General features: G+C 30.9%; 1 protein-coding gene across 1 annotated transcript; it reads left to right on the forward strand.

Annotated features, from left to right (window-relative positions):
- The first annotated feature begins 2,103 nt into the window (after positions 1 to 2,103).
- LOC107015396 (aluminum-activated malate transporter 9) lies at positions 2,104 to 6,243 on the forward strand. The gene is made up of 6 exons (XM_015215647.2): positions 2,104 to 2,610; positions 2,875 to 3,012; positions 3,112 to 3,381; positions 3,489 to 3,625; positions 3,708 to 3,854; positions 5,112 to 6,243. The coding sequence occupies exons 1-6, from the start codon at positions 2,223 to 2,225 to the stop codon at positions 5,856 to 5,858; spliced, it is 1,827 nt and encodes a 608-aa protein (XP_015071133.1). The 5' UTR covers positions 2,104 to 2,222; the 3' UTR covers positions 5,859 to 6,243.
- The last annotated feature ends 4,914 nt before the right edge of the window (positions 6,244 to 11,157 follow it).

Consider the following 11,157-nt stretch of genomic DNA (forward strand, 5'->3'; position numbering starts at 1 on the left):
GCAACGATTTACTTAAAAGCAGTGATTTTACTGTTTTAATTAAAAAATATTCATATACTATTTCAAAAATTTTGTTAATATTTTTCACCCTTTAAGCTTTAAACTCTTACGACTATAATTAAACATGGTAGGATAATATTATCAATCGCTTTTTATGGGGTAATAAAAACATGAAATGTGTTACATGACAGCGACAAATTAAAAATCATTATGAATTTTCTTTTATATATTTACCGCTCCATCAAAAATATATAAGTTTTTAGAAAAACAATTATATATTTTCTTAGACCGACTTTCAACCTAATCCAAAGGCCAAGGCTGAAAGATTGTACTAAAGTATAGTGTGAAAAGTGCGGCTTGCAAAATAGGATAAGTGTTAAATTTATACAAAATTTCAAGATAATCATGGTCATTAAAGTTAAAACAAGATTAAGTGGTGATCATCATATTGATGCTTTGTGATCAAAAATTCAAGATTCAATTCCATAATGCTATAGAATTAACACACAAAATAAATGACTCAGGTAAATTGATGATACCTTTTATAATTATTTATTATTAATATTTTTTAACTCGTTAATATATTATTATTTAAAATTTTATTTCTTGTGTTAAAAATAAATAATATTCTCATCCTCTCGAAATTCTGAATTCACCTAACTATCAATTATCATTCATAATTAGCACTCATATGTCAAGTTGGTAACTTTCCAGAAAGACATGCCTACGATAGAGGATTGCCCAACAATCATTTATAAGATGTGATTATTCATTATTGTTAGCACTGATAATTTACATGATGTATGCCTAAGATGTTTTGTTGTATATATGACTATAATATATGACCCTTTGTTTGCTGAAAAGGTAAAACTATATAATTTAGAAAATATATATATATGTATGGTTAGTGGATATTGAAAAATGAGTACATGTAATACTTTGAAAAAATATTGGTAAATTTTCGAAACATCTAAAATATTATAAATTGAAAAGTGAGTAATAAATTAATTTCTACTACTATTGTTATATGATAAAAGGAAAAAGAAATTTTGAACTAGAAATCTCAATCCACATGTTTTAAAAATTACCTCCAATTTCATTTTATCGTACATGTATTAGTCACGCAAAAAATATTGTATGCACACAAGTACATGTATTCAACTATCTTTACAAATCAAAATACTGCCACGTCTTAATTTTTATATATCAAAATTCTGTATTTTTTTTTTAGAAAAAATGCATCGGTATTAACCAATTTGCTCCGGGAAAAAGGAAACCTATATTAGTTATCCCTTTCTTTTCTTTTCACCTTTTTAATAATTATAAATAAAAATAATAATTTAACTAATCTACTTTAAAATATATTTTTTCAACAAAAAAAATAAATTACAGTCACAATAAGAATAAAATAAAAATATCCCTTTCTTTTCTTTTCACCTTTTTAATAATTATAAGTAAAAAAAATAATTTAACTAATCTACTTTAAAATATATTTTTTCAACAAAAAAAATAAATTGCAGTCACAATAAAAATAAAATAAAATAAGAATAAACATAATTTTATTTATCAAAATTGCGAGTATACTTTTATTCATCACTTGGTTCAACTAATGGTTATTATTGGAGTATTTTTCGAACTAAAACAATTTAAATTTGATCTTTATACGAATATTTCATCAATTTACGAAATATTCGAAATGCATTTAAAGAGAATTTAATACCCTTTACAGGGTTGGCCTTTCAAAATTATAGTCAAAACTGAACACATATGTTAAAATCCCAATTCAAATTAAACGCTACTTATATCAAAATTTCAATATTTATAATTGTATTATAAATTATAAAATCTTATAAACTTGTTTATATATATATATATATTTTTTATTTTTTTTATTTTTTTTTATAACAAATAATATAGACCACAACTAAGGAGGTAACAGAAGAAAACAAGAAAACGGAAAAAGAGTAGCTATAGCAGGAAATTAGCATAGATGGGCCCCACACCGGCATCCCAATAGCCGATTCGTTTGAAAGAGAAAAGTCCGGCCCTACCAATCTCCACGCGGCTTAATAAGGGTTAACAATCACCATATGTACGACGTCGTATAAGTATAACAGTCAACATAAACAATTCTCTCTTTTTTCACATTCATCACTGTCACAGTATCCCTTTCTCTCCGGGAACTCTTCGTCAGTTTTTTAGACTTTCCCCATATTATCGGAATGGTGAGAAAATTGAATTCCTTCAGGAAGAGTTTTGAAGACAAACGATTAAGAGAACGTCTTCTTTCTTTATGCAACGGTGTTGAGTACACTGAGTTACCTGGTTTCCGGCATAGTCTTGATCACCAAGACCAAGAAACTTCTGGATGTTGTTCTTCTTTCGGGGAGAAGTTTTCTGAGCTATGGAAGGATTGGAAAAGAGTTTCTGTAAAGGCGATGGAGATGGGTCGAACCGACCCGAGAAAGATCATCTTCTCCGCCAAGATGGGTTTGGCATTGATTCTTATATCTTTGTTAATCTTTTTTAAGGAACCCGCGGTTAAAGAGCTTGGTAAATACTCTGTGTGGGCTATTCTTACTGTCGTCGTCGTTTTTGAGTTCAGTATTGGTAAGTATTGCACTTTTTTCCCTTCATCTCTGTTTAAATGTATGCTTCAAAGATTTAAACTTTAATGCTAAATACCATCGAAGATTTGTTTTTATACTTGTTGTAACAGAGAGTCAATATTTTAATTTAAATTTCCCAGATAGAAGTAGGCCCTAACATTTATTTTGTTTTTCATTTTTGGGAAGGATTAAAGATTGGCATTTATTTGTATTCTGTATAGCTTTGTATGGGAACCTTTTTTTTATACATGTAGACTGTCCACAGGAGCCACTCTAAGCAAAGGGTTTAATCGTGGGCTTGGGACATTATCAGCTGGAGGACTAGCACTTGCAATGGCTGAATTGTCTCAGTTGGCTGGAGAATGGGAAGAAGTTGTTATAGTAATTGGTATATTTATAACAGGTCTGGTTTTTCGTTCAGTACTTACGACTTATGTGAATTGATGTTCATCTCTTTGTTATATTGGTACATTGCTGACTTAAGTTTGTTTGGTGTTTCTAGGTTTTTTAATTACATATGCAAAACAGTACCCAGCAATGAAGCCTTATGAATATGGTTTCCGGGTTTTCTTGATAACGTATTGTTTCATCATGGTATCTGGCTATCACACAAGAGAATTTATTGAAACAGCTGTTAGTCGGTTTTTGCTCATTGCACTTGGTGCTAGTATTTCTTTAGCTGTGAACATATGTGTGTATCCCATCTGGGCTGGTGAGGATCTTCACAATCTGGTGACGAAGAATTTCATCAATATAGCTAATTCACTAGAAGGTAATGCAACCTATGAGATGGTTGTTACTTTCTCAGAGATGGGATTTTAGAATTGAATTGTTTCCCGAGATGGGATTTTAAAGTTGATGAAATTGAAATCTTTGCAGGTTGTATCAGTGAATATCTGAACTGTGTCGAATATAAGAGGATCCCTTCAAAAATTCTTACCTACCAAGTGGCTGATGATCCAGTTTACAATGGCTACAGATCAGCAGTAGAATCTATAAGCCAAGAGGAAGCTCTGGTATGTGCTTAAACATTCTTTCACATGGATTTGTAATTGCTTGAAATTTCGCTTGCCGGATGTCCTTACTTTGGTACCACAGGAAGCATTTGCAGTCTGGGAGCCACCCCATGGTCCATACAAGATGATTAAATATCCTTGGAAAAACTATGTCAAAGTTAGTGGTGCATTAAGGTATTGCGCTTTCACGGTTATGGCACTGCATGGATGTATACTGTCTGAAATACAGGTAATTTCTCTACTCCAATTTCCAACTTTCCTACTAGCCCTGAGATTGTAAAGTGCATCAGATAGTATTCTCTTACCATATTTATTTTTTTATCGCTACATTACTTAGTGCCTGTTTGGACGGGCTTATAGAAAGTAACTTAAGTTGATGGTACACTACTTTTGACTTTTGACTTGTTTTTTAATTTTTTTGGCCTAAATGAGTGCTCACTTTATAACCTTTCCAAACACCTCCAAAACTAAAAAACTACATTAAAGTCAAAAGCACCTAAAAATAAGTTAATCCAAACGGGCACTTATTCTCCTAACCAGTACAAATTTTCTCTGTAAACAGTCTTTTAGCAATTCTTTTTTGCTTCTGAAAGGGGGAGGGGGAGTGGGAAGGGATGAGGAGGTGGGTGACTGTTAGCAATTGCTTGTAGCATTAATCATAGTTATGTTGTGTCCCTGTGCAATAACTATTCATTTGATTTACTGGTGAACATGTGAAGTACTAGTGAAAGATTGAAAATTGAAGTTGCTTAGCTCTTCTATTCCCTGATAATATGCAGCCTATAATTGTTGTGATGTATATAATTACCGAACTTATTATACTTGTAATAGGTGTATATACTTCAGAACAATCATATATTAAGATTAATATCTATATAGGGTCCTTAATTGTTTGAGAATATAATTTGGCATTATAAATGGCATGCATGCATGTAAGACTTTCATTAGGAGATGAATTATTTAAAAATCGATCTTGTACTCTATTTCTCTGGTAACATGTGCAATTTTCATCAAGGAGACTAGATGACTGGAAATATTTTTCTTATCATTCATCCATTACTGAGTGATGCTACTTTTTGCTTCCCTTTTACTGGAACTGCACGAGGAGATGTATGCAGACAGATGAAATAAATGTTGGAATGTCTTCATTTCCTTTCAGCCAAAGTGAAGCTGAAAGAACATGGTCTGCACTCTGCAGTATTACAATCTACGGAAGCATGTCATTTATTCCCTCGTAAATCATCTTAGGACTTAGTTATAAAATTAAGTTGTTGCTTAAGCTATGAACAGAGTTACGAGGTATCTTCTGGTGGGAGGTAGCAGCAGATATTTGGTGTGATAGTCGAGTTGCATGTCAGCTAAACCTGGACACCACCATTATAAAAGTACAGAAAAAAAAAGTTAATTTGCTGCTTATACCACTTTATTTTGTAATGCTATGACCTCTATCAGAAGAGAATGACTACCAAATATGTTTTACATGTAGGCACCTGCTGAAAGAAGACAGGTTTTCCGTAATGAGCTTCAGAGAGTAGGTACAGCAAGTGCCAAAGTGTTGAGAGAACTGGGGGAGAAAGTGAAAAAGATGGAGAAGTTGGGGTCAGGGGACATTCTCTATGAAGTTCATGAAGCAGCGGAAGAGTTGCAAAAAAAGGTGGATCGGAAGTCTTATCTTTTCGTCAATGCTGAAAACTGGGAAATAGGAACACGAGCCACAGCGGTGGATATTTCCCAAGAGCTTGGAAGCATGGATGAGGACAAAAGCTTACTTCAACATCACAGGTCTCAAAGTGAAACAGTCATCAACATAGACTCCATCCTTGCCTCAAAAAGTTGGGATAATAGGACGTGTAACCTGGCTAGTAATAACAACCAAACTACAAGAGTAACCCCAGAAAACACGGTGGGGAAACCAAAATTCCGAACAACGCATTCTCTGCCTAAAGATAATGATGCACTAAAGGAGGTGGAAGCGGGGGAGGATGAAGAAGAAGAAGAAGAATCAAAGACATACGAAAGTGCCAGTGCTTTGTCTTTAGCAACATTCACATCCCTTCTCATAGAATTTGTTGCAAGACTTCAGAACGTAGTAGACTCATTCGAAGAATTAAGTGAGAAAGCAAAATTTAAGGATCCTATGGATTTGTCTGATGCATCGCAGAAAGTTGGCTTGTGGTCCAGGTTTAAAGGGTGTATAAAGTTTTGGAAAAGAGAGAGCAGTTTACCAGTTTAGAGGCCAATCCTTCTTGTCCATGCAATGACAGAAGACTATAGATTATATCCTTCTTGTCCGCAGATAAGGAGATGTTATAGCAGCTTACACAACTGGGAACTCGAATCGTCTTGGAAATGCAACATAGATTATATATCCTGACTCTGAAAAGTCTCAAACATTTGAATAGGCTAATTGCTCCTGCTGGTTAGTTTTCAATATATATCTATCAATGTATTGAGCTAAAATTTTAGCAAAGTGTTCTGGGCTCCAATGCATTAAGGTCTAACGGTAAATGTAGGTAGCATAACTGTACATTGAAATACATCTGTTTACTCTAATTTTTATATTGTTTGTGGTATTCTAAGGTGCATTGTAGAAGTGATCATCATGGATGTATTTGGTCAATTTTCTTATGTTTGGTATGTCAAATTTTTTTAATGACTTGCCAAACATTTTCTCTTCTCTCAAAAAGTAGGGGAAACAAAGTTCTACAGATGACTTTTTCCTCAGCGACCCCCGTAATCCTACCTCCCCATTTTCACCTCATAAATGACTTAATATAAAGCAATTGGACACATGCAATATATTAAATTTGTAAAATAATGAAAAATACTTAGTTCGTTAAAGAAAATGAAATAACAAACTCAAATTTACTTATACATTAAATAATCGATTAGGTATATATAAAATTTTGGATATTGGTATATCAACTCAAGGTCACTTTTTAACCTATAAAAAATGTACATTAGAGTTTTTTTTTTGTTTTTTAAAATAGTATAGATAATTTAAGCTATCGAAATAATACATATTTTCTCGAAAGAATTGTCAAACATATCACTTAAAAAAATAAAAATAAGCATTGTTCTTAAGAAAAAGATCACTTTTGAACTCTCCAAAGTTTGGATCTAAAATTTTAAAAAATAATAGTTTTAAAAAGAGAAAATGCACAAGTACCTCGGGATTATGACAAAATTTTGAGAGACACATATTAACTAAACTAAGATTTTTTTACCCCTGAACTTATTATTATTTTTTAAAATTTGTACATCTTTTGTCTTACACGGCACAATCCGTGACTCCACATAATTGAGGCACGTGGGAGATATTTGAATGTCACATAAGCCTAAAAGATGCACAAAATTACAAAAAAAAAATGAATTTAGGAGTAATAAGACCTCAGTTTACACGGGATATTTGTCATTTTCCCTTTACAAAATAAGAATAAGCATCTTCCTAAAGAAAAAAAAATTACTTTGAACTTTGACCAAACAACTTTTAAAAAATAATAGTTCAATAAAAAAATCTGAAAGTCAAATGGTTAAAATTGAACCTAGGGCTGGGCATAAACACCGGAAAACCGAAATACCGTATCGAATCGAATTTTTTTGATATTTCGGTTTCGGTTTTTCGGTTTTCGATTCGGTATTCGGTATATGTTTTTGTATTTTTCGGTATTTCGATTCGGTTTTCGGTATGTGATTTTGTGTAATTCGGTATTTCGGTTTACCGAAATATATTACATTATAATATATATTTATATTATATTAATTATTAATATTAAATAATAAATATTATAATTTAAAATAAAAAATTAAAAAGTAAAAGACTTTTTGATATAACTATTTTTAGCCCATTAAGCTGAAAATCAAACAAAAAAATTTGTAAAATTTTAAAAGCCCAACTAAGCAGGCCCATTAAAAAAACCGAAATAACAAAACCGAACCGAAACAATAAAAACCGAACCGAACCGAAATATTTCGGTTCGGTATTCGGCACACAATTTACAAAAACCGAAAACCGAAAAAACCAAAAAAAAAACGAAACCGAACCGAAATACCGAATGCCCACCCCTAATTGAACCTAAAAACTTAAACCCAAAAATTCTAATCCACGTCTCAAAGTCTTAAAAAGTGAGGTATTAGGCACCCTAACTCAAAGGGCCCAATCTTTCTTTAGTAATAATAATACTATATAAGCCTTTTTTAACGAGAAATANTATATATATATATATATATATATATATAACAATATTTTTATATTTATTTATCTTATTTTAGTTTATTTCGAAATATCAAAAAATGTTACTCTCTTATCAATATATAAATGTCAAAAGTGAAAGAATTTACACAGATTATTTTGGCCCAAGTCATCTCCAGCCACTCAAAGTTGTCCGCATAATTTATTTAGACACCTCAACTAATCCTTGTGCCAGTTGAACACTTTATTTGTTCAAAAGTCATTCCTATTAGACACAAAATGCTGACATGGAAAAAAACGTGTAATTCACTTTCCTTGAGCGCGTTAATTTATTAAATATAATATTTTTCTTTTTTTTTCTCTTAATTTATACAGTTAATTTTTTTTTAAAAAATTAACAAAAATGAAGAAGAACAGTTGTCTTCTTCTTCTTCCCTATTTTTGTCTTCTTCTTCTTCCCTATTTCTATCAACCCCACCCCAACCCCCATACCCATACACCAGTGGTTATCTTCTTCCCCCATCATTCTAATGATTTCAAAATTCTTAGTAGCAGTGGTTATCTCCTTCCCCCACCATTCTAATGGTTTCAAAATTCTTAGCATTTTGTTTCATTTATAAATTTTTCGAAGAGATTCTTTTCCCCATCTTTCTCTACCTAAAAAACGAGATGAAGTAAAAAGTTATAATTAATAAAAAAGCTGATGAAAAAAAATTGTCGGGTTAAAGATGAAACTGTACAGGAAAGGGAGGGTAGCCATTAATGGAGTTAGAGGAAATGTATGTTTTGTTCCAGTTGAAGGCAGGGAAGTTTAGGTTTTACTCTCTCTTTTTTTCATGTTTTTTACTTTAAAATATTTTTTTTTTTTGCTTTATAATATAATGCTTAAATAATTTTTTGGATTAAAAAATAACACATGTCATTATTTGATTGGTTAAATTGACATGTCAGCGCGAGTGTATTTCACACATCCTCTATTTTTTGTTTATTCTCGAAAAAATGTTCAAATGGTTCAAATTCAGAATGGTTGAAGTGTTCAATAGATAGTACGTCTAGTTGAGGTGTCTAAATAAATAATCGGGACAAGTTTGAGTGGCCGCAAGTGACTTTGGCCGATTATTTAATACAATTCAATAATATAGCATTTTGTCGCATGGTAAGATCATTGCATCATCATTGATTTCTTTTCTTCTTTGCAGTTATTTGTAACTTTTGACTAGTACAATATTTTTATATGTCATAAACATAGTTAATGATAAATATTCTCTTTATTGAAAGAGCATTACTGATGCACTTCTAAATCTTGCCTCTGTAATAGATTTAGATTATTTGTTTTCGAATTTTGCCTATTATATTTATTCCGTCGAAAGACAGGTTAATAAGTTCTTCATAATTTAATGCTATTTAATATTTATTTTTAAGGTCAAGTTCTAATCTAAGATATTTCAGCGTGTCGAGTGATAGATATCATATGGCAAAGGGGTTAAAGTCTCTTGCTTTTATAGTTAATCGTAAGTGTCAGCTTAATTCTATCATCTTAGAAATATAATATGTGAAAAAAGATATTGATAAATTAATTCAGTCGTGTTTGAATAAACTAAAAGAGAATAGCTTATTGATGTCTTCTTACTTATTGATCTTTTATTATATTGTGTCTCCACATAAAAAATAGAAATAATTGAATAAACAGTATTAAGTTTGTTATATCATCATAAATAACTTTAATACAATATTATCAAATACAATAACAAATTGAAATTTAATTTATCAATAACAAACCAATATTTAAAATTTTAATATTTTTTACCTACTTTTAACTATCAATTATCTAACTTAAAATTTGACAATCCTCAATGGAATGCCAAATACCCGCCCCTAAATATGTGTAGCTGCTTTATGAATTTTGATGCATTGACCTTGATAAAATAAGTAATTACATTAGCTTTTTACATTTGATTTTTTTTCGAATACTATGTAATTATTTATCTACACATATAATTCAAAACACAACAATTTTTTTTAAAATATAAATCATACAAGTTTCCACGTGAAATTACAAAGAAGAAAATGAATAAAAAGCAGAAAATCTCTCGATCAATTTTTATTTGTCAAACATTAACTTGGAACACTTCCTAAAGAGCCACAAATAAAATTATAATTTTACTATATCACCCTTTTTATATAACAAACTCCAGAGAAATGACTACAATATTTTTTTTGGTAACTAATTTGATTTTATTATGAAAGTGAAAATTAAAGAGCATAAAAAAAGAAAAATTATATATAATGGAAAATTAATAAATCGAATCAATTGCTATAACTATCCTTTGATTTAATTGTGCCACGTAGCAAACTGTTTGCCAATCACCTCTCTCCCTGAAACTCTCGCTTGCCACTCTCCTCTCTCGCTCCATATCTCGCTCGCTTCCTCTCACTTTTATACAAAACACAAGTGTATAAAATTTGTATAAAGCGAGAGGAAATTGTATAAATACATCTATTTTTGTTCCCCTCTCCCAGATCTCGCTCGCCACTCTCCCTAATCTCGCTCGCCATCCTCACCTCTCTCGCTTACACAAACAGAAACGAAATGTATAACTCGCGTTTCTATTTGTATAAAGCGAGAGAAAATTGCATATACATATATTTTAAAATTATACACTTATAATTATACAATAAAAATACTCATCTGCCCAATTTCTTTTGCCTTTCTCTCTTTCTCGTTTTATACAAATGAAAATTATATATAATTTCTCTCTTTCTCGTTTTATACAATTCGATTCAATTGTATATTCCCTGCCCAAGTCTCTTTTGTCTTTCTCTTTTTCTTATTTTATACAAATTCAAATTGTATATAATCGCTCTATACACTTATAATTATCCAATTCGTTTTATACATTTCGTTTTATACAATTCTCTGCCCAAGTCTCTTTCTCTTTCTCGATTTATACACTTCGTTTTATACAATTCGCTTCAATTGTATATGTACAAGCAAATTATATATATATATATGTTTGCTATGGAGTACAATTATGTAACTTTGCTATAGCATACAAATATTAATTTTATATTTACTATATGTGAAAGTTGCCCTAAAGAAAATGGGGGATAATAAGTAACTACAGTGGATAATTTGAATGATTGTTTGCAAGAGTGCTTTGAGATATTTTTGTTTCATTTGAAAATCAAGAAACTCATATCTTGCCATTAGGGGTGTATAAATCGAATCATTAAGTTAAATAAAATCGACGAATCAAATCAAATAAAAAAAAATCGACTTCTGCTTTGGCGATTGAAAAAAAAATTGACCACTCTAGGTTTGGTTTGGTATTAGAAAAAA

This window comes from Solanum pennellii, chromosome 3, assembly GCF_001406875.1.
Source record: "Solanum pennellii chromosome 3, SPENNV200".
Taxonomy (NCBI): Eukaryota; Viridiplantae; Streptophyta; class Magnoliopsida; order Solanales; family Solanaceae; genus Solanum; species Solanum pennellii.

Excerpts from the sequence above, each read along its gene's own strand:
- LOC107015396 (XM_015215647.2), top strand. The coding sequence starts at position 2,223 with ATGGTGAGAAAATTGAATTCCTTCAGGAAGAGTTTTGAAGACAAACGA. Across the intron at positions 2,611-2,874 it reads CGTTTTTGAGTTCAGTATTG|GAGCCACTCTAAGCAAAGGG; the intron begins GTAAGTATTGCA and ends GACTGTCCACAG. Across the intron at positions 3,855-5,111 it reads GTATACTGTCTGAAATACAG|GCACCTGCTGAAAGAAGACA; the intron begins GTAATTTCTCTA and ends TTTTACATGTAG.